Source organism: Peromyscus eremicus, chromosome 22, assembly GCF_949786415.1.
Source record: "Peromyscus eremicus chromosome 22, PerEre_H2_v1, whole genome shotgun sequence".
NCBI lineage: Eukaryota > Metazoa > Chordata > Mammalia > Rodentia > Cricetidae > Peromyscus > Peromyscus eremicus.
In genome coordinates, this window is record NC_081437.1 from 36,777,185 (window position 1) to 36,800,473 (window position 23,289).

The following is a 23,289-nucleotide window of genomic DNA, read 5'->3' on the forward strand; positions in this document are numbered from 1 at the left end:
CCAACTTCCGGTCTGAGAACACGGTTCCTCAGGTTCCCCGCGGCGCGGATTCGGAACTGGAGGCGGGGCCTGGCGACTGCGCCTGCGCAGAACTGGGGCGGGGCCTAGAGGACCGGAGCCGGAGAACTGGCAAAGCTGGAGCTGGATCGCGAACCGGAGTAGCCGCCCGGCCGCCGCTGCTTGGACCATCCTACACCCTGCGAGGCGCCAGAGGCCCGGGGACGAACGAACCCAGGCGGGGAGGTGAGAACCGGGCCGGGTGGCGCGGGTAGGTGGGGTCCCCCCCCGAGCCCGCCATCTGCGGCCCCACGCCCCGAGGCGGAGGCACCGACTGAGGGCAGATCGGGGAAAGGAAGAGGAGCCTCGGTGCCCGGTCAGGGAGGGACCCGCGTTCCCGTGACAGGTCCACCGCCCGCCTCCCCGAGGACCAGGCTCAGCAAGGGCCCTGAGGCCTCGCTCAGACTGCTACTGCACCCCGACCCTGGGGTTGGAGTTGGCTGTCTGCATCCTCACTTGTGCAAGGCATGTGTGCAGAGAGCTGTGGACGCCTGCTCTTGTCTGGGTCCCCAAGTTAACTTTGTGAGGTGGGACAAGTTACCGAATCTCTGGCTTGGCTGCCTCCTGTGAATGCAGCTGGGCGTTCCCACTGCTCCGGAGGCGCAGAGGACCCGGGGACCCGCTGCTCCTCATGGGCGGGAGTGAGGACTAGCGAGTTTTGGAGCGCCTGGTGCTGCATTTGGCGATGTTGGATGTTTTAGTACTAGTTGTGTTTGGAATATCACTTCCCAAGGCAATTCTCGGGACCCTCCGCTAACCTGTCTATCCACCGAGAACAGCCCCGCCTTGGACTAGTTAGTTGAGAGAGCGAGAGTTTTAAATTAGAAGATGGCATATTTTAATGCTGTGATCTGATCGACATTCAAGATGTGGGTCCTTTAGTCCAACCTAGAAGTCCAAGGAAGGCTTTCTTAGAAGAGGCCTGAAATAAATTCCGAGAGGCGAGTAGCTGGCAAGAGACGTAAAATGGAGAGTTCTGTGGGAGGAGAGGTTGGAGCACAGCATAAGAGCACCCGGGGAACATGGATAGCACCGCTGAGAACCGAGGCATCTTTCCGTTCCCGAGAGATGGATGAACTGAGGGTGTAGCAGGTGGTGGGTGGAGAACCTTGAGTGTCTTGCCGGAGGGATTTGACCTTTAGTCCGTTACTGTGGGGAACCAGTGACGGCTTTCCAGCAGGCTAACAGTGGTCTCTGACCTGTGTTTGAAAGAAATCTTTGTCATCTTTTTGGCTAAACTCTGGGGGCAGATCTTAGAGCCGCAAGCCCTGTAGGACAAGATCTCTATCCCAAGAGCTGGCTCAGTGGTTAAGAGAATGCTCTTGATGAGGATCCAAGTTCGATTCCAAGCACTCATGTTCAGTGGCTTAACACCAGTTTCAGGGAACCCTACTCCTTCACACACACAGTTTTGTTTTGTTTTTGTTTCTAAAGTAAAGGCTTTTTAATCCACCAAGTATCTTCAGTGGATCTGTGGATTCCTTCAATGTGTCAAACTGTGTACTTGGGCATTTTCTACAGATTGAGGATTCATCACATTCGCGATGAAAAGAATGTCATTAATCCAGCAAAGGTGTGGGGCTGGTTACAGTGCACTCTGGGATCCTGGTGCTTCATTGGATGTGGGGGCTGAAGAGCAATGAGGAATTGATGATTTTCTGGTTTCTTTCAGTGATGGCTTAATTGCCTGAGTAGGAGAGACGAGGGAAGAGCTCATCTGGAGGGAGGGGGGTATGTTCAGCCTTTGGGAGGTTTGCATTTGATGAACCTGTGTAACATCCAGCTGGTGGACAGCATCCCCAGGCTCACTGTTATGCATAAATAATTTAGAAGCAACGCTAATTTGCTTAAGTACCTGCATCCAGAATAGCGGTAGATACCAAAGACCAAGCAGTTCTTTCCCCCTCAAGTTCCTGGATTCATGCCGGGAAGCAAGTTTGGAGATGTTGCAAAGGCCTTAGTGATGTCCAAACCATTGCCAAGGGTTTGTGGGTATGCTTCAGGATTCTACTAACAAGAGAACCAGATTTTATTTTTAAGTAACTTTTTAAAATAATATAAGTATTTATTTATATATGTAATCATAACTCCACATCTAATGAGTTCTGCATCCTCAAATTCAAACAACCCCAGATATTTATTTATTTATTTATTTATTTGTTTGTTTATTTATTTATTTTTTGAGACATGGTTTCTCTCTGTAGCCCTGTCTCTCCTGGAATTCAATCTCTAGACCAGGCTGGCCTTGAACACAGAGAGCCTAGTGCTGGGATTAAAGGGGTGCCACCAAGGCCCTGTGCCAGATTTTTAAAGCTGCATTGTGAAAAGAAGACCAACATTCCATTGTACCAAATAAGTGGAGCCTTTCCCCGTTATCATTATTTCCTAAATAACCCATCATAACAACTATTTCTGTAGCACTCACATGAGATGTAAACCTGAGGTTCAGCTCAGTGGCGACTGCTTGCCTAGTTACACTAAATAATTTAGAATTGATTTAAAGTGTATGGGAAGGTGTGTGTGTGTGTGTGTGTGTGTGTGTGTGTGTGTGTATGTATGTATAGGTTATAGGCATTTTGTGCAGTTATGGAACCGATCCTCTGTAGATACCAAGAGGTCTGCACTAAAATATAATGTGCCCAAGGAAGTCATCAACCCGTACTTGAACTATCACGGACAACTTCATGGTGTGCTGGGCTAACCTAGTTTGGCACAGGCCTGGGAATAGGGCTCTGCTGCCGTCAGTCCCTCACTGCAGGCGTCTTTGGGTGTGGAGTCATGCTTTGCAGCAACTTCTGCATGACCTTTCACCCTCTTTGCGCCCACCCCAGGCGGTTAGTCCCATAGCGGTCGTCCAGCGAGGGTCTGTAGAGCAGACATCTGGCCACGTCCTTGACTGCTCTGGAAACACGTCTATAGACGGTCACACTCAAACCATGCTTTCTTGTGGGCTGCCAGGCCTGGGACACTCTCTCCTCCTGCCCCTGCCCTTTTCTCTTTGAGTTTTCCTCATGGGAATGTTTGCTCTCCAATAGTTTGATTTTTCTTATTATCTACTCACTCCCACTAAAAGTGGACACACATCCCCCCAACACACACACATACACACACACACACACACACACACACACACAGACACACACACACACACACATCAAACACACACATACACTGCTGGGTCAGCTTTGTTCTTGTGCCCTGAGTCCCCAGCACCTAGATGCTTCCTGCCTGTCTTAGGGTTTCTATTGCTGTGAAGACACACCATGACACAGCAACTCTTATAAAGGAAAGCATATATATTAGGGAGGCTCACTTACAGTTCCGAGGTTTAATCCTTTATCATCATGAAGGGACATGGCAGAGTGCAGGCAGACAGAGTGCTGGAGAAGGAGCTGAGAGTCTTACATTTTGCAGGCAGGCAACAGGAAATGGTCTGTGACCCCGAGTGGTATCTTGAGCATAGGAGACCTCAAAGCCCACCCCCACAGTGACACACTTCCTCCAACAAGGCCACACCTCTTAATGGTGCCACTCCCTGTGGGAGTCATTTTCTTTCAAACCACTACACTGCCTAATCAGGACTGAGTGAGTGAGTCAGCCCTTCTTGCTACAAATAAAGTGAGCGTTGAGAAGAGGACTGGGTGAGAGGCTTTCTATACTCTCAGGCTCGGGCTGCCATGGCATAGCCTAGCAGGTGGGCTGAGAGAGGGCTCTACGAGAACCAGAAGGAGCTCCGGGCTTGTTTCCGGTCCTCTACCCACTACCCATTTTCCTTCCTCTGCTAGGTCCACTGCTCAGCCTGGAAGGGACTGGGCGCATCGGGAAGGGAAGCTCCTGTGCAGATCACTGTGTGTAGAACCTTGGAGAACACCACAAGTGAGTGTTCCGTTCTGGTGTAAGCATGATCTGTCAAGATCAGTGTTGGGTAAAATGTGTCAGGATTTTTTGTCTTACTCAAAAATTCTGAGTTGAAAATTGGGTCAAGACTCATCATCTATGAAGTGTAGACCGCACCCCACCTTCCTTTAAGTCCCCCGCTTTTTCTTGTTGCAGGAAGATGAGGAGCTGACACCTAGGAGTGCTTTTCATGTCAGATTTTTTTTTTTTTTTTTGGTTTTTCGAGACAGGGTTTCTCTGTGTAGCTTTGCGCCTTTCCTGGAACTCACTTGGTAGCCCAGGCTGGTCTCGAACTCACAGAGATCCGCCTGCCTCTGCCTCCCGAGGGCTGGGATTAAAGGCGTGCGCCACCACCGCCCGGCTCATGTCAGATTTTTACCTCCAGGCTTTCTCTATGAACAGAAAAATGCACATTCACCAGGCATGGTAGTCCTGGCCTGTCATCACAGCCCTTGGGAAGCTCAGACAAGAGCATCATGAGTTTACGTTTAGCCAGATTCTGTCTCAAGGGCTGGGGAAGAGGGCATGCTGGTCCATGCCTGTAATCTCAGCATCCTAGAGGTAGAGGTGGGATCGCGAGTTTGGGGTCATCTTAGGTCAGACATTGAGTTCAAGGCCAGCTTGATCTGAGAGACTCTGTCTCAAAATATTGGGGGTTGGGGTGCCAATGCTGGTGCACAGTCTTTATCTGGGATGTGTAGATACTTTCAACTCTTAGCCCTACCACTCCACCAAGTGCCTGAGGTCACTGGATCTCAGGGTCTTGGTTATAATGTGTCATGCATTTTAGTCAAATCTTGAATCACCTGAAAAGTAAGGCATCTGGATCTTTGAGAACTGGGTGATTTGTGTTAGTTTGGGAAAAAGTACTTTAAACCTATCAATACAGACAGGGATTTTTGGTTTGTTCCTTCACTTTTTATAAATATTTTAGAAGAATTATTTATTTTTATGTGTATTAATGTTTTGCCTGCATGTGTGTTTGTGAGCCACATATGTGTCTGGTGCCTACAGAGGCCAGAAAAGGCATCAGATTCCCTGGAACTGGACTTATGGAGTGTTGTGAGCTGCCATGTGGGTGCTGGGAACCTACAAGGTCCTCTACAAGAGCAACTGCTCTTGACCATTGAGCCAACTCTCCTGCCCTGTTGTTTTTTTTTTTTTTTGTAAATTGTATGTATGTATATATGTAAGTATGTATGTATTTGATGTGTGTGTGTGTCTTTGTGAGTATACACCATAGGTATGCAGGTGCCATCAAAGAGCAGGAGAGTACACTGGATCCTCTGGAGCTAGAGCTGCAGGTGGTTGTGAGCCACCTGATGTCAGTGCTGGGAACCGAACTCGGGTCCTCTAGAAAAGCAGCAGGTACCCTGAATGCTCCAGCCCTTCTGTAAAATCTTTTTTGTTTTTGTTTTTGTTTTTTGAGACAGGGTTTCTCTGTGTAGTTTTGGTGCCTGTCCTGGATCTCGCTCTGTAGCCCAGGCTGGCCTCGAACTCACAGAGATCCTCCTGGCTCTGCCTCCCGAGTGCTGGGATTAAAGGCGTGCGCCACCACCACCACCACCACCACCACCACCACCACCACCTCACTGCTGATGCTGATTTCCTTGACAACACTGGACACACTTTTTCCTTGTCCTCCAGGGCATCTTCTCTGGATCAAGCTATGGTGAAAGATGTTTCGCAAAGGCAAGAAGCGGCACAGCAGCAGCAGTTCCCAGAGCAGTGAGATCAGCACGAAGAGCAAGGTGAGAGAGCGCATGCGCGGGGTGGGACAGGAGACTGAGGACTAAGAGCACGCTGAGAGAGAGCGCATGCGCGGGGCAGGAGCACAGAGCAATGAGGACCGCACTCCTAACCAGCTCGCACACAGTCCTGGCCATGCCAGATCCGAGTCTTCACCTTCCTGGCACTCTGTGTTTGCTCTGATTTTATTATTTTGGTAATTGTCTGAAATTCTTAAATTCACTCAACTAAATGGGACTAAAGCTATGAGTGGGTCTCATTAGAATACACTTTTGTTTGAGCGATCGAGGTGCATGTGTGCCTCAGCACATGTGTGGAGGTCGGGGAGACAACTGGCAGGAGTTGGTTCTAGGCGTCCGTCTCAGGGTTTCTATTGCTGTGAAGAGACAGTGACCATGGCAACTCTTAGAAAGGAAAACATTTCATTGAGGCTGGCTTACAGTTCAGAGGTTTAGTCCCTTATCATCATGGTGGGAAGCACGGTAGCATGCAGGCAGACATGGTGCTGGAGAAGGAGCTGGAGTCTTGATCTGCGGGCAGCAGGAAGTGAACTGCCTGCTGGGTGTAGCTTGAGCATATATGACCTCAAAGCCCGCCTCCACAGTGACACACTTCCTCCAACAAGGCCACACCTCCTCATAGTGCCACTCCCTGCAGGCCAAGCATTCACGCACATGACTCTGTGGGGGCCGTTCCTGTTCACACCACCACAGCTTCCACGATGTGGATTGTGGGGATAGAACTCAGGTTGTTGGGCCTGGGCAGCAAGTGCCCTTACCTCGGGGACCCGTATGCAGCATCTTTTCTCCCCCTTCAGATAGGGTCTCAGGTAGCTCAGGCTGGCCCCAAAGTCACAGCAAGGAGTCCTGTAGCATAACCTTCATCTCCTGATTCTTTACCTCCCATGTGCTGGACTTAGGGGCATGGGACAAAATGCTTGGCTCTAAATGTTTTTATTTTATTTTTAAAGATTTATTTTTAGTTATCTGTATATAAATGGGGGAGGGGTTACATGCAGGTGAGTGTGGCTACCCACAAAGCCCAAAAGAAGGCATTGGAACCCTGAAACTGGAGTTATGAGTCTGAGTTGCTCTGGGTGCTGGGAATTGAACTCGGGTCTTCTGGAAGAGCTGCACCATTTCAGCAGCCCATAAAATATTATTTTTAAATGATAGAAATTGCAGGCATTGAGGGGTGAGACCTCTTGGAGTCTAGGGCTTGCTGTGCGCCTAACAGTATTTCCTTCACAGCATGTACCAGAGACTGTTTGAATGTCGCCTGGCAGTACCAGTGGCTTTATGAAACACTCACCTTCTAAAGCAGGGTTTCCAGAAAGTGCTCTTTCTAAAGAAATGAGTGGTACGGACAGTAGAGTCCGGTGGAACTAATTACAGCGTTGAAATTTTGGCCGCCAGTTCTGTCGTTCTGTTCACATTGACAGACGTGCTGTCTCATAACCGCGGGCCTGCTGTGGGCCAGAAACCAGAGGGAATAGTTGCAGAGAGCCGGATTAGGAACGGGGAGACTCGGTTCCTCTCAATGTCAGACAGGGATGTTCGTTGCTCAGTGGCTGGCTTTCCGCACAGGGTTCTTTTTTTTTTTTTTTTTTTTTTGGTTTTTCGAGACAGGGTTTCTCTGTGTAGCTTTGCGCCTTTCCTGGAACTCACTCTGTAGACCAGGCTGGCCTCGAACTCACAGAGATCCGCCTGGCTCTGCCTCCCGAGTGCTGGGATTAAAGGCGTGCGCCACCACCGCCCGGCTTCTGCACAGGGTTCTTTTGTGGTTCCATGGAAAGAACAGGGCAGCAGGAGGAGGGAGTCACACACGCTCCAAGTGTAAGGCAGAGTAAGGGAGGGGAGCTGACGCCTAAGCCTCAGACTGAAGATGCTGACATCACGTGCATCCGGTGTCGTGTGGCTGCAAGAGCAGTCATGTGTCCCGTGGCTTTTGAAGTTTGCTGTGGAAAATGTCTTCAGCCGCCGTCCGTCTGCCAGAATAATCGACCAGATACTGTGTGTCAGCTCCGCTTCACAAGGAACTTGCCTCAGAGAAGACATATGTCTTACTGTGTTTCCTTGCAGTCCGTGGATTCCAGCCTTGGTGGTCTCTCGAGATCCAGCACCGTCGCCAGCCTCGATACCGACTCCACCAAAAGCTCAGGTATGAGGGGCCTGGTGACCTGGTGACTGATCTTGTCTTTACTCTCGTGGTTTTGGGTGGCTGAGCGAGGCCTTCTGTCTCGGTTTTCCTCCCTCTCCTCTGCCACTTCTGGGAAGTTCAGTAACTTGGTGAGACGGGGAAAGTGTTGTGCGGTAGGAGCTCTCCAAAGGCACGTAGGCCAAGTGTCCTCGGTGGGTCTGAGGGGAAGCATTCGAACACATCCGTGCCAATGACTAAGCAGTTTCAAAGCAGCTTTTTAGTAGGTATCGGGGACTGAATTATACTTAAGTGTTTTTGGGAACTGGGCGAATGTGTGAGTGGTGAAGGGTTTAGGAACCTTTAACCTCAAAGGCTGCCTCCAGATACCCTAGTTGAGATGACAGGGGACACACGGGAAATGAGGACGTGTGTCCCAGACATGTGCAGTTCTACAACCACCCGAAACTGGTAGCTCCTTAGAAATTGGGAGACTCCTCACCGAGCTCTGTAAATAGCTGGTCACTGGAAATGCACTGCATTCATTTTCATTTTACCCCAAACAGTGTTGTCCCATAAAATTTATTATCTTTACCTCCAGGTGTTAAAGGCTGGCGGTGTTTTCAAACAGTGGAAACTGTTGAGCTGTACTTCCTTAGCGTGGCAGGTGTCAGAAGTGGTTTGTGGGAGTTTCTGAACTGGCTAGATTTTGTTGCCATCTGATAAGGGACCTCTGACATTATTCTACATACACTTAAAAAAAGAAGTTGGCATTTCTGATTGAATGATAGAACGGGTGTCCTGAATCACGAGATAAAGTCAAAGGAACCCAAGTAGTAGTTATGTATGATAAAGGTACCATTCACTCTGTAGTTGGCTTTTACAATTTTGCTTATTTTGAAATGAAGGTTATCAGATCATTTGCCCCATCATTGATGCTTTTATATATCTGGTGTAGTCAGTCACTGAGGAAAAACCTTAATAAAATTTTAAGTTCCTCCCTATTATATCAAGAAATCTTTCATTTAGAAACTTGTAACTAAGCAGTTGGGAGTGAAGCCAGGTATGGATGGCAGTGCCCACCTTTAATCCCAGTGCTTAGAGGGAGGTGCATCTCTATGAGTTTGAGGCCAGCTTGGTCTACATAGTAAGTTCCAGGCTAGCCAGAGCTAGATGGTAAGACCTTGCCTCAAAAACCAGTAAAAAATAAAATAAAAATCTGGCGTGGAGTATGCCTTTAATCCCAGGACTCTGAGAGGCTGGGACTGGCAGCTCTGGGCTTCTAAGCCATCCTGGTGAACAGAGTCAGAGTTTCAAAATGAAATGGGGGCTGGAGAGATGGCTCAGAGGTTAAGAGCACTGACTGATCTTCCAGAGGTCCTGGGTTCAATTCCCAGCAACCACATGGTGGCTCACAACCATCTGTAGTGAGATCTGGCGCCCTCTTCTGGCCTGCTGTCATATATGCTGTATACATAATAATAATAATAAAAAATCTCAAAATGAAATGGACTGGGGGTGGCTGAGAGGTTAAGAGCACTGGCCGGTCTTCCAGAGGGGTCCTGGTTCGGTTCCCAGCTACCACATGGCAGCTTACAACTGTCTGCAACTCCAAGTGCAGGGGATCCATCCCCCTTTCCTGGCCTTCTCAGGCATTGCATTACATTTATACAGATGCAGGTAAAACACCTGTACATGAAAAATAAAATCTTTTAAAGAGAGAAAATGTTCCGGGAAGTAGGCGCTGCTTTTCAAGTCTGTTGTAATCTTAGGACAGAGCAACAGTTTAGACACGTGTGCCGAGTTTCGAATAAAGTATGTTGGTGCCATCGAGAAACTGGACCTGTCTCAGGGGAAGAGTCTCCAAGGACCACTGGACCTGATAAATTATATAGATGTCGCCCAGGTGAGTGGCAGAGCAAAACCTGGTTCCAGCTGAAACCTCTGGCTGTGATGGTGCTGAATGTCCAGCCTTGAAGGAAAATGTTTCCCTCGGGTCCACTGCAGGGTGCCCGCCATCTTTGAAGCCTCATAGGAGAAAAGTTTCTTTCTCCAGGCACAGAACTTTTTGCTTTATGGGTTTGACTGGTCTCCTGGTTTACTGAAGAACTGACTGCGTTCACTGCTTGGACGTAGATTCTTCTAAAACAATCTGTCAAAGCCTTACTCTACTGAACGGGTTTCACAGATTTAAAAACTCGTGACATGGACCAAAAATACCTTTTGTTGTTGTTTTGTTTTTTATCCAGAAAGGGTTTCTCTGTGTAGCCCTGGCTGTCCTGGAACTCTAGATCAAGGTGGCCTTGAGCTCAAGAGATCCACCTGCCTGTGCCTCCTGAGTGCTGGGATTAAAGGTGTGCATCACCACACCCGGCCTGTATCTTCCTTTTTTAAATACTCCATTTTCAACAAGAATTTAGATGAGAGGGTTTCAAAACTATACTAGGTTAGGTCAGGTCAATTAAAAACAATAATCATTGTAGGGCTGGAGATGTAGCTTGGTGGTTAAGAGCACTGGCTGCTCCTGCAGAGGACCCAGGTTCTGTTCCAGGACCCAGATGGAGCTCACAGCCACCTGTAGCTGTAGCTCCAGAGGACCAATGCTCTCTTCCGGCTTCCTCCGGCGCTGCATGCTCATGGCACACATACATACATGCAGGCAAAACACCCACATACACTAAAAAAATATGTATCTTACAAAAATCTATATGGAGAAAAATTAAGATAATGTCATACTGCTTATAAAATAAAATTATAAGATCTATACAGTTACCTTTACACTTCAGGAGGCAGAGACAGGTGGATGTCTGTGAGTTCAGGGCCATCATGGTTTATATAGCAAGAGCTCCAGAACAACATAGAGAGAACCTAAAGTCTCTTAAGTCATGGAGACTGGGAGTATTAGATATGACTCCTATCTTTATGGCCATAAAGGAAGTTACTTAAAAGGAAACTTAGTGAATCTAATTTGCAGTTTAGCAGGACTTTTGGTAGAGATCGTTAGTTATCCCCAAATTTAGCTTGGAATGTGGTCACTCAAAGTATAAGTGACAAATGTACTCAAACAAAGCATAAGTGACAAAGTGTTATATGGAAAGACATTCAAAATTATATTAGCATGTTCAAAATTATATTAGCACTCCCTTCACCCTGTAGGAATGGCTGAATTACTCATCCACCACAGAGCTTTTGTTTGATAAAATGCTGTTATTGACAGTGGCATTATTTTGAGTCTTAGATATATGAGAAGTGATTGGCAAGGTGTTAGTAAAGCTGGGAAGGCCAAGAACTGAAGCATCTGGCCATGGCTCCATTACCGTAATTCATCATTTCCACAAAAACATTTACAATGCAGAGCACCCATTATCTGCCAGCAATATCCTTCTTGAGAGAAGACAAATGAGGCAGCATTCTTAGGTAGACGAGACCGGCTGATTTGCCGGGGGTGGGGGTGGGGGGGTGATCCGTTAGTTGTCACCCACAGTTCTGTTTGTGGACAGCTCTGACTGCTGATGGATGGTTTCACGAGAGGAGTTAACTCAACAACAGTCTGTCATCCCGAGCTCTGGTAGCCGCAGCTACCAAGATGTATCTCAGCAGTCGGACAGAAATCGACTGTGAGAAAGATGTTGCCTGCTCCCTGATCACTCCCTGTCCTGACATGAGATGAGCTTTGAGGATTTGTAAACCTAAATAGTGTAAATTTTGTTTTGCTTGTTTTGAGACAGGCACATAATCCTGGAACTATAGACCAGGCTGGCCTCGAACTCACGAGATCCTTCTGCCTGTGTTCTCGAGTGCTGGGACTAAAAGCTTGTGCCACTCCTGGCTTAACGGTGTAAATATTTTAATGTCACTGAGATCTGTGGCTAGGATCTCCACTTGCCATTAGGGTTTACACCCCAAAAGGGCAGAGCAGTGCACAGGGAGTAGATAGGATCTGAATCTGGGGGAAACGTTTGTATAGACTGAACTCTAAAGGGTCGGAAGCTTCGACAGCCAGACACCAGAAGCAACTAATCAACCTTAAGATGATTGTGTCATTTTAATGCCTGTCGTATGATTTATTTCACTTTAAAGCAAGATGGAAAGCTGCCTTTTGTTCCCCTGGAGGAGGAGTTTATTCTGGGTGTTTCCAAGTACGGCATAAAAGTCTCAACCACGGATCAGCATGTAAGTGCAGCGCTCGGGAAGTACTTTCTAGGAAATCGGGACCCCAGCCTTAAAGGGTACACTCGGACTTGGGTCTCCTGTGTCTTAGGGGGTGTCAATCTCTGCCCACTCCTTAGGGTGAACAGGGGCTCCATTTGTATTTCTCATATGTGTGGCCCCCAGTGTGTTTCATGCAGGGACCCCGTGTCATTTGGAAGTAGCCGTTGGTTGGCGTGGAGGACGGGCAGAGATGAGGACAGCTTAGATGACCTTGCTCCTAGGTCTCTGGGTTTAAACAGGAGAGTGTGATTCTGAAAGCAAGTCACCCCATAACTAGGCATACTGGTGTCCCTTGGGCTGGGAAACTGTATTCTTTCCCCCAGATCCACGGTCCTGCCTCCTAATGTATTCTGTGTGGGTGGGGAGCGTGTTTCCCGAGAACTGAGAGACACTGGTAGCCACGTCCCAGCTTCCTGAAGGTCTTGCGGTTCCCGCAGGGCGTTCTGCATAGGCATGCCCTGTATTTAATCATCCGGATGGTGTGTTATGACGACGGCCTGGGAGCCGGGAAGAGCTTGCTGGCACTCAAGACCACAGATGCCAGCAATGAAGAATGCAGCCTGTGGGTTTACCAGTGTAACAGCCTGGTGAGTGCAGCCTGTGGGTTTACCAGTGTAACAGCCTGGTGAGTGCAGCCTGTGGGTTTACCAGTGTAACAGCCTGGTGAGTTAGCTCAACAGGTGCAAGGGTGACTGTGACTCTCCCACAGCTGTCTACGGCTGAGGAAATGTTCCCCCCAGTGGCGGTCCTCAGAACGAATACCCAACCCTCCAGTAGCGACTCAGACAGGCTGGAAACTGCTCCTGCCGAGCAACACTGACCTGGCCTGGGTCAGAGCTCCCTCCACTCCTGAGCTGCCATCTTCTCAGGTTCAGGGCTTAGCAGCAGCCGTTAACATCTGCCCGTCTCAGGAGAGCTTAAGGCGGGGCAGGTGCTGATGTGCACATTCGGAGGGAGGCAATGTGAGGTGGTGGATTAAGTTTCTGGAGAGATGTATCAACTTTGTTCTATCTTTTTGTCCATTAGTTCCTTGAGCATCCTGTACAATGTCTTTTGGTCATATTTGTAACAATGTATCTCTTCGTACAATGCAGGAGCAAGCCCAAGCAATCTGCAAGGTTTTATCCACAGCATTTGACTCTGTGTTGACGTCCGACAAGTCCTGAACTCTGCAGTCAAGTGGAAGCTGACCCATCTGAGAGCTCACCTGGTCCTCCATCTTTCAGCTTTCCATAGGCAGTGATGAACTATTAGAGGGTGTAATGCCCCACCCAGTTTTCTAAAGGAAGTGTAATGTGTAAAATATCAGTCATCATTAAAAGGTCGTTAACAGTAGGTTAACTTCCAATAAATTACCTACTTTCTGGGCTAAAAAGAAACCTTGGGGCCGGACAGACGGCTTAGGAGTTAAGAGCACTTGGGTTCAATTCCAAGCACCCACATGGTAACTCAAAACTGCCTGTAACTCCAGTTCCAGGAGAGCCGACGCCCCCTGCTGGCTTCCTCAGGTACCAGGCATACATGTGGTGTACATACGTACATGCAGCCACTCATGCATACACATAATAAAATCTACAGATAAGATAAAGAAACCTCTGTTGTCTTTTTAAAATGCAAACAAGCTTAATGAATACTCGTGTCACGCTCTGAATGAGACTTGCACCCTGTACCTTCACAGGGACTCAGGGTCACTTGCTTGGAACTCTGGGTTAGGGACAGGCATAGATTTGAACTGGGGAACCTCAATTCCACATGACCTTGGAGTGATGACAGCAGTGTCCAGATGAACAGCACCCTAACAGAAGGCCCTGTCTGTACAATACCCAGCACACTCATGTTTATCTCAGTTGAGAGACCCTTACTTAGAAGGGTGTCTGCTGGCTTTTACAGGTGGCTTTTAAAGGATCTCACGTCCACGTTCTCTCTGTGGAGTGCCAGTAGCTAACACTTTAGAGATGAAAACCATATCCGTTTAAAAGTACTTTATTTTTTTTTCCCAGTCAAATGACTGGTTAACAGGAAGTCAATTTATTAAACATGCTCTAGTTATAAATCACGGCATTAAGGACAATGAAAATAATCCGTTTAGGTTATACAGTATATACAGTTGCACGGCAACACGACCAGAGTGATCAGGTGAATGAATTGAATATCATACATCTCAAAATAGCATTCTCGGCCGCAGGTCACGCTCCACCCTCAACAGATCACACCAATCTGTGCACCATTTTTCTGAGTCATTTTCCCTCCAAGTCAGACCTGATGGAAAGTGGCAAAAAAATAAAATAATAAAATAAAAGAAAAAGAAGCCCGAATTCCACAGCTGACACTTGTGAAATGTAAACTTTAAATATAAATAGATATCTACAGTGTTTTCCTTTCAGTTACTTTTTCTTCTCTATTTGCAAAGAGCAAATAACTAAGGAAGGATAATTAGGAGGGAAGTCAATAGGATTTCTCTTCGGGTAGAAAGCACTATCCGTTACCGTCCAATAGCACCACCAGAAAGTGGAAAAAGATTTCCTAGGCGTTTAAGTACCGGTGAACCCGATAGGTTAGCTTGGGACTGGAGTTAAAATGTTGACATAAATCAACTTGATTCCTCAGAGAGCTGGCACCAGATCATCAAAGTCCGATGATACATACAGATGCTGGGGGGTGGGGGGGTCGCTATCAGAGAGGTATTGGGAAGTGCAATGTGCAAAATGCATCTGTTCACACTCTGAAGTCTACGATAAAAGTGACTGGGAGGAGGGTTCAAACGTTAGAAATGAACAAGTAGTGTTGAGAGAGGGGAGAGAGGAGAGAGAGACTGACTTTACTTACAGATCTAACATGTTTTTACCCAGAATCTGAAAGACAGGAGACCATTACTGTATGGCATCCTAAAACATTCCAGTTTGTCCTGCTCTCTTCGAAGCAAAGACAGGAAGGTCCGTGCTCGTCAGAGCCTTGCGCAAAGAGAGTCGGGACGGCGCCGCTTCAATCAAGTGTGCCACCCCGACAGCGTCACCGCCTAACAAGTCAAGCCCACGCTTCAGTCCGTTCCTTTTGCTCACACTCCAGCCTTTGCTCACACCCATGCTTGCCTCTTTACGCCGAAAGAGTGCCAGAATCGCCCATGTCCCTGCTATGACTTTTATGCTTACAGTTATCAAATAGAGGTATGACAGTCAAGTTCATGAAACTAATGAGTTTTGATTTTTATCATATACAACCTAGTTCCCCTCCCCCACCCCGCATAGTGTAAGTTTAAACGTTACGTGATGGCCTTACATAGTGTAACTGGGATGTTTGGAGGGTACTGGGCTCCCCCGGATCTACAGATTTCTGATATGCTCTTGAATACAAACAACTGGACAGGCTAAATTTCAAGACAGTGTAGCTACCGTTCCTTTCCGAGAATCCTATGAGAGACAAGACAGGAAGCTAAGCAGGTGTCCTCGGGAGCTGGGAGGGGAAGGCAGCGGCACACGCCAGGACACGGCGAGGAATGTGCTGCTTACTGTGGTCTGCACCACGCGTCCTACTTGTCTACAGCTGCTTTCTGCGTGACGGGGGGACGCTGAAGGAGGCAGATCCTAAAACACCTAGGGCAGACGAGCTAGTGTAAAGGACTGCTTTGCAATCCATCATCCTTAGTTTTCAACCACATTCAGGAAGTGCAGTAACGCCGGTGCAGAACAGACGGCAAATCGCTGTGTCGTCATAACCCATCAGCGGTATGCCACGTATGACTGCTCACAACAACGGGTCACACGTACATGCAGGAGATCATGGCAGCTGCCACCTCACAGGCCGGGGTCAGAAAAGTACACAGCTAACAGGTAAATTGCCAAGTTGCTTTAAACAGACACACTGGCTGGGTTTTCAAAGGGATATATGTCTTTCAAGGTGAATGGATGGATGGCATTTGCGGATAAAGTTCAGGGTCTGGCCACAGACTGAAGCAGCGTGGTACTGGCCTGCTAAACTGACTGTGCTAAAGTGAACCGACGTCAGAACCGGGTTAAGGAAAGCGATAAGAATCCCCCAAATTCATTTAAGCATTTTTTTTTTTCCTGAAAATGCAGGATCCTGGGTCTAGAGTTAAAATAGCTTTTCGTCCCCTCCCCTCCCCACTTTTAGGAAATTCTGCTTTTCCCAATAAAAGTATAGCAATGTCGCGTGAAAAACACAACCTATGAAAAGAATCTGCTTACATATAAAAACTGCCTTTGAGCTTTCAGAACAGAATGGGGAGAGGATGGGCTGGATCCGTGAGACTGGCTATCGCTAGTCTTGGTACCAATAACAAAACGGAACGCTCAACGGTTACAGAAAGGCCTTCTGTTCAGTAGCAATCTAGTCAGCAATAAAGTGCACAAACGATACGGGGAAGGCTCCTTTGCGGCTGGGGTCTCCGTCGATGTGGCCGATCTGAAACGAGCAAGTTTGGGTTACAAACATTACAACCCCGAAGCGGCACCCCAATGTTTGTTCAGAGGGAATTCCCCTGCCAAGTAATGACGGAAAACCAGCCACGCCGTGCTTCCCTTCTTCCTTCCCACCTGTGATTGCCTCCTTCCACACACCCTCATACACCCCCGGCTGCCTACAGGTGAGCACAGATGTTGTCCCTGGGCCCCAGCAATATGGAAGGCACCAGGGCAGCCATCTGGATCCACTCAATTAGTCCGTGAATGAAGAAACTGTACTCGAAGTCGTTAAGACTTGGCAAAACGTGGCTCCATTCATATTTCATCAGGCATTTGTAGAAAGGCTTTAAAAATTCAGTCTGGGTAAATAACATACGTGATATCCGTGTATAATCTCAACCATGTTCATGGTATTAGCAAATAATATTCTAAAGGAAAGTTGTCAAACTGAGAATTCTGGGTTCTCGGGAGGGGGCGGGCTCTGTTCTTCTGCACCTGTCTGGATTTTCCATACTTTCCCATAGGGTTAAGCCTGTGACAGGCTGGAGTCCATCCATAACGCAGGATGAAAGTCAGTGCTGGTGGGTGTGTACGGGTTCCCAGAGCCCAGGGCTGGCGTCTCACCAGGCCCAGCCACGCACAGGAGTTCCTCAGCAAGTAGAAGAGGAAGGAGTTTGGGAGCTGTGGATGCTGAGGGAAGCTGACGGGAATGGGCGTCTTCCCTTAGTCGCTTCGAGGAAGGTGACAGCAACCGTATCAACCCCCCAGAGAACTTGGGGGTGCAGAAGGGGGGCTTGCAGGAGGGGCGGCTACAGATCAGGCCGAACTCCTTGTGGCTGACCAGCAAAGCGGCCCCCAAGTCGCAAGGGACCTTTTGAAATACTTGGTATCCGAGCTCTGTCTGCAGGGCAGGGCCCGGAGTGCCCACTGGGTGGCAGTCCCTGCCGAGCACTTTGTGTCTGCTCCTACACCGGCATCCCCAGCCCACCGCCTCTCTCATCCCTGCCGCGTCCCACGGCCTCTCTGCCGCAGTGCCGGAGATGACGTCACCCAGGTGTCTAGGTCTGAGTGGTTGAGTCTGAGCTACCCGGGCTTCTAGGAGAAGCAGCTCAGTATCCATGCTGCTCTCACACCAGCCGGAGGCTGAGCAGGGTACAGCTTGTGTCTGGATCAAAGTGTCACAAGGACTCTACCCCGGAGCCCAGCTCCACACAGTGGAGGGCAGCGGAGGGCTGCATGTGGAAACTGTGGCCTCAGCGCTCTCGGTTCGGGTCAAGGGCGCTCTGGAAATGGAGCTCAAGTGGCCCATCCATTAGAAGAGTGAGGTGTTCCCCTGAGGACAGACCAGGCCCACTCAGAGGAGGGTGTCCACACAGGACACACCAGGGGATGCAGAAGGCACTGCACGATAATCTGGCAGCAGCACCAGACCCAGACTGCTTAGGCTAAGAGCTTCCCTTGTGCACAGACCCGTGGCCCCACCCTGACTTGTGCAGACCCGTGGCCCCACCCTGACTTGTGCACAGACCCCGTGGCCTCACCCTGACTTGTTCACAGGCCCCGTGGCCCCACCCTGACTTGTGCACAGGCCCAGTGATCCCACCCTGACTTGTGCAAGCCCCCCCACCCCCCCACCCCCCACCTCACCCTGACTTGTGCATAGGCCTCCCCTCCCGTGGCCCCACCCTGACTCACCCACCACTCCTGATCTTCTTCCCCATCCACAATGATCACATCCCCCTCGGAGAAAGTCAGCTCATCCGGGTTGTCGGCCACACAGTTGTAAAGCGCTTTGACTCGCTTGGGCTTGGACTTGGTCTGCATCAGAAGAAGGAGGGTGAGGGCTGGTGTGGCAGAAAGCCAAGGTCTTAGGTAGAGGACGGGCCTCAGGAGCCAGGTACCTGGGCTGGGAAACCCCCAGAGGTCAAGCGAGCGGGGATAGCGTGGTGTAGGAGCCTGGGCAGTGGAGGGAAATGAAACACCCGGGGGCTGGCAGCAGCGAACAGATGTCCACGCTGGTCAGCTCCCCAATCACGAAACAGCACCAGAAAAAAAGCCCTCAGACCTCCATCCAGGAGAAACAGAAAACTTGGTTGCCTTGGGGCCCTCCTGACTAGGAGAGCAGGGGGCAGGACAGCGGGGTTGTCCACTCACCGCCTGTGACTTCCTAGGCATGGGTGCCGGGGGCTGCAGGGCCATGGCGTTGGACAGAGGACCCGGAGCTTCTAGAGAGAGCCACTGCGTTAGAGCCAAGACAAAGCGACTTTACAAGACACCCCCAGCCCCATCCCATCCATCTTAACTGTAAGACAATGGCTGTAAGAGTCACAGGGCTAGTCTAAAAGCAGGGCTCTCCACATGTTTGTCGTATCAAGAGAAAACTCCTGTACAAGGCAGAGAACTTCCTGACTGGCCCTGACCAGGGCTGACCAGCCACCTAGAAATGCCACCACCACCACCACCCCCAACCCCCATGAATCAACCTGTTCCAAGTTAAATAATTACCAGGTCCTCTTGGCTGGCCTTTGTTGACCAGTGGGGTCGGCTTGTCAGTCCTACAAGGAAGGAAATAAAGATTTATTGATCACCGAGGCTACCTGCTTGAACCTTATTCCTTCGATAAGGGACCCCGACTACGCTCAAGCTTGAGCTTGTTCTAACTCTAGCCCATCCCATGTGTGGCCTCCCCAGCTCCACTCTTGAAAAAGGAAAGGTCCAGAGCAAAGTGCTAGATCTCGACCCCAAGGCCAGCACTGCACCTCCATTCATGGTAGGCCGGAGCAGGAGCCAAGCACCCATCACTGATACACGCACTGACTGTTTTCTGACTCCAGCCCCCACGCCAGCCTCCATCATCCCGTGGAAGGGGACGGGCTGGAGCTTAACCTCAGGCCTGGGTGGCTCTGCCAGGGTCTCCGCAGACACCACCACAAGTCAGCGTCATTCATGTCTGTGAACTCCGTGGCCCCTGCTCTGGGAACCGATGTGGCTCATGGCAGGCCCGCTGAACCCTGTGCCCAGCATTTCCTCAGCAGAGACGAACAGGAGTCGTTCTCACAGCTGGCAGAGGGGGGGGTCTAGCCACTCAGGTCTGCCACTGGTGGCTTTTCACCCGAAGCAGGTGGGACACGAGCTTTGTTAATTCTCTAAAGGGAAAAGGGACCAGAGTCTGTGGAGGGCTAAGAGAGAGACGCTGCTGCGTCCTCCGTCGCCGAGGGGTGCTGGTGGCCCTAACAGGAAGTAAGACAAAGAACTGGGCAGGCAAGCCTTGGGAGGGGCTGAGGAAGCAAGTGGGGAGGCAGCCTGGGATGGATGGCATTCTTTCCACAGCAGGTCACTTCCTCTGCTGCCCCAGTGAGCCCATCTGGGTGCTGGTCTGCGGCCTCGGGATGAAGAGGAAAGGAACGCGACCTGGGTTGTGTTCTTACTTTCAAGGGGCTGAGAAAACCATAAAAGCAAAGCTGATTTGCTTCCTCCTCTGTGGTCAAGGAAGTGCTCGCAAGAGGCCCTCAGCGAGGGACCACAGTCAGGCAGCCTTTGCCACAGGGAACCTACCTGGTATTATAACAAAAAACCCGGAACCGGATATGGGGTGAAAGCTGAAGGATCAGAGAAGCAGAGCAGGCCACAGCCACCACCTCTTACCTCCCCAGCTCCTCAGCCTGAATGAAAGAGCTCCTGCTCTAAGGCCTTTAGTTCCTGTCTCCTCCTCACGCCTTCTATACCTTTCTCCGCCCAGCCATATCACTTCCTGTCTCAACCTCTCTAGTGCCGGGAATAAAGGCCTGTGTACTTCCCAAGCAAAGGCATGAGATCTCAAGTGCTGGGATTAAAGGCGTGGGCCACCACTGCCTGGCTCTGTTTACTCTCCTAGACTGAGTCAATCTCATGTAGTCTAGGGTGGCCTTGAACTCACAGAGATCCAGACGGATCTCTGCCTCCCGAGTGCTAGGATTAAAGGTGTGTGTGCCACCAGTGCCTGGCATGTGTGTTTAATCTAGTGGCTTGTTCTGTTCTCTGATCTTCAGGCAAATTTATTAGGGTACACACTATATCACTATAAGCCTTGCCCTCAAAGGCCAGGTAAAGCAGAAGAAGGGTCACAAGTTCAAGGCCAGCCTAGGCTAATACTTGACTTACGGGTGTGGTAGTGTGAATAAGAATGGCCTCCACAGGCTCATATATTTGAATACTTAGTCCCCAGTTGGTGGAACTGTTTGGGAAGGATTAGGAGGTGTGGTCTTGTTGGAGGAGGTGGGTAACTGGGGTGGTGGGCTTTGAAGTTTCAACAGCCCATGCCAGGCCCAGTTAGGGCCTCCCCTACCCCTCTCTGCTTTGTGCCTGTGGATGAGGACATGACCTCTCAGCTACTCACTGTCCCAGGGCCAGGCCTGCCTACCTGCTGCCATGCTCCCCACCCTGATGACCGTGGCCTCTGACCATGGAACCATGAGTCCCAGTAGACTTCTTCTGTAAGTTGCCTTGGTCATGGTGTCTCTTCACAGGAAGAGAAAAGTAACTAAGACACAGGTACTGAAATCTGTAGGTCCCAGAAATCTCACATGCCATGAAACATTCTCATCTGAAAACCTTACCCACCACTTGTAAGCACACACCCCACTGAGAGCTCATGACTCACGGACATGAGCAGTGGTGGCAGCTGGCCTGTGGGCCCGCTCTGGCGGTCTCCGGCTCCCAGGGAACAAATATGAAATGACAGGTTTATATCATGTTCAAAACTATTGGTAGGGCGTGGGCTTCCTTTGCAAGGAATATACACCATGCCTTCCTTTAAAAATGGAACTCTCCCAGCAGCGGCAGCCCGGCTCCATTCATCGCAATCTGCCTCAGATAAGAACACCCTAACTAACTGACTAGCAGCATCTGCTTTGTCATCCCCTCCTTCCCTTCCAGTTTGATTACAACCAGCGAGAAAACTCATCCACCGCCCTAGCTTGGCTCTTGTGCGCCCGGGGGCCCGGCTGGGAGGAGGATGCCGTGACCTGGCGCCTGCTAGCCAATGCCACTGTTCTCATCTGCCTGGGCAGTGCCAGGAGCCCACTATTTCTGGTCCGGAACTTCAAGACCTGACCTGGTGCCGTAAAAGGCAGCATGTAAGAGGGAGAGAATCCAAGAACATGACAGAGGAAAGGCACGCAGGGACCCGGAGAGGCACGGCTGTCGGCAGAGGGGCTTGGCAGGCATGCTTGTTATGGTGTAACTCAGCAGCCAACCTTACTTCACATCACTGTTAAGAATATTATGGTGGTGAGGGGGCTGGAGACATGGCTCAGCAGATAAGAGCACTAGCTGCTCCTCCAGAGGTCCTGAGTTCAATTCCCAGCAACCACATGGTGGCTCACAACCATCTAGAGTGGGACCTGATGCCCTCTTCTGGCATAAAGGCGTACATGCAGATAGAGCATTCATATACATGAAATAAATAATAATTCCCCCCCCCCAAAGGGTTTCTCTGTGTAGTTTTGGTTTTGGTGCCTGTCCTGGAGCTTGTTCTGTAGACCAAGCTGGCCTCGAACTCACAGAGATCTGCCTGGCTCTGCCTCCCGAGTGCTGGGATTAAAGGCGTGCGCCACCACTGCCTGGCAATAATAAATCTTTTTAAAAAAAAGGAATATTATGGTGCAGATGTGCACTTTGGGTTCTAGAAGGATGTCTTGGCAAAGCAGTACACAAACATTCTGATTTACAAGTGTCAGACTGCAGCCTGGGGCCGCTGCTCAGTGAGGAGTACACTCACAGCAGCATGAAGCTCTGGACTCCATCCCCTGGTTGACCCAGGAGGGGACTCCTACACAGGAGTAAGGAAAGTCCTGGAACAGTCCCCGGTACACCATAACATCCCTGCCAGGCCCAAAACCTCCGCAAGTGGGAGACAGGGCAGGTCAGGCAATCAACGAGAGGATTCACCGAGAATAAACAACAACAAAAGTCCCCAAAGCTACGTAAGGTGGTCGTGGCAAAGCCCTGAACTCCCAGCTACCTGTCCCCAGTACACCGAAGACAGCTTCCACTCCAGGGAGGGCACAGCCTAGGACAGGGACACCAGGGTCAGCTAGTGGAACATCTTAAAAGCAGAGGGATCAAGTTTAAGGTGAATTTTAACGTGATTCCCAGAAATCATATACCTTTTAGGCAGACACCATGAACCTGTGTTACCCAAAGGGGGTGGTGTGTGGTAAAATCACTCAGACAAACGGCCATACCACCTCAGGGAAACCTATTGTTAGGGTCTGGATATGAAACACTCCCCTAAAAGGTTCTCATGTTAAATGCTCAGTCGCCAGATGATGTACTCTGGGGAAGTGAGTTCATCGTTTGATGGAGTCCAAATTTGGTGGCCTTATTAAGGGGCAGCAACAGCAACTCGGAGACCGGGCCACTAGAGGCACCCTCTGCAGGGTCTAGCTGTCTCCGGCCCACTCTCCATGTCCGCTTCCTGCTGCTGTGAGGTCGACAGCCAGTCCCTGCCTCCATGGTGTTCTTGCCTCACCACAGACAGATCTACCACAAGGTCCTTGGGGGAACTGTGCACCAGAATAAGCTCCCCGCCCACCCCCCATCCCCCCAGACTGTTTCTCTTGGGCATTTGTGCCAGGGAAGAAACACCACGAGCAACCTGCCTGTGTCGGTTCCCAGTGTCTCACCTGAAGCAGGGACAGAGGCGTGCAGGGGCATTTACAGGGAACAGCTTCTACCACACAGAAGCCAAAACCCCAGACGCCAGCCAGGCAAATGCCTACCCTTCCCCCCAAATCATTCAGTCCTTAAGAAATGAGAGATAAAGCTCCTGTCAAACAAA

General features: G+C 49.8%; 2 protein-coding genes across 5 annotated transcripts in view; one reads left to right on the forward strand and one right to left on the reverse strand.

Annotated features, from left to right (window-relative positions):
* Positions 1 to 85: 85 nt before the first annotated feature.
* On the forward strand, positions 86 to 13,386 carry Itgb1bp1 (integrin subunit beta 1 binding protein 1). Of its 4 annotated transcripts, none has more exons than XM_059248536.1 (8): positions 86 to 243; positions 3,843 to 3,933; positions 5,602 to 5,705; positions 7,785 to 7,863; positions 9,612 to 9,745; positions 11,920 to 12,012; positions 12,489 to 12,638; positions 13,146 to 13,386. In XM_059248536.1, the coding sequence occupies exons 3-8, from the start codon at positions 5,634 to 5,636 to the stop codon at positions 13,215 to 13,217; spliced, it is 600 nt and encodes a 199-aa protein (XP_059104519.1). In that variant the 5' UTR covers positions 86 to 243; positions 3,843 to 3,933; positions 5,602 to 5,633; the 3' UTR covers positions 13,218 to 13,386. The 4 variants fall into 4 exon arrangements, with proteins under 4 accessions (XP_059104519.1, XP_059104518.1, XP_059104521.1 ...); XM_059248537.1 differs by lacking the exon at positions 86 to 243 and adding an exon at positions 303 to 584; XM_059248535.1 differs by lacking the exon at positions 3,843 to 3,933.
* A 2,407-nt stretch (positions 13,387 to 15,793) lies between these two features.
* Asap2 (ArfGAP with SH3 domain, ankyrin repeat and PH domain 2) overlaps positions 15,794 to 23,289 on the reverse strand; it is a 161,693-nt gene continuing 154,197 nt past the window's right edge. The window contains exons 25-28 of the mRNA XM_059248539.1: positions 18,975 to 19,024; positions 18,624 to 18,694; positions 18,165 to 18,287; positions 15,794 to 16,470 (exon numbers count right to left, since the gene is read on the reverse strand). Of these exons, the coding sequence (XP_059104522.1) occupies positions 16,396 to 16,470; positions 18,165 to 18,287; positions 18,624 to 18,694; positions 18,975 to 19,024 (319 nt within the window). The 3' untranslated portion in view covers positions 15,794 to 16,395. The remainder of the gene's footprint in view (positions 16,471 to 18,164; positions 18,288 to 18,623; positions 18,695 to 18,974; positions 19,025 to 23,289) is intronic.

Bases quoted from the DNA above. Each gene is read 5' to 3' on its own strand.
- Itgb1bp1 (XM_059248536.1), top strand. From the start codon at position 5,634: ATGTTTCGCAAAGGCAAGAAGCGGCACAGCAGCAGCAGTTCCCAGAGC. The intron at 5,706-7,784 runs GTGAGAGAGCGC...GTTTCCTTGCAG, and splicing joins AGATCAGCACGAAGAGCAAG to TCCGTGGATTCCAGCCTTGG. The intron at 12,639-13,145 runs GTGAGTGCAGCC...CGTACAATGCAG, and splicing joins TTTACCAGTGTAACAGCCTG to GAGCAAGCCCAAGCAATCTG.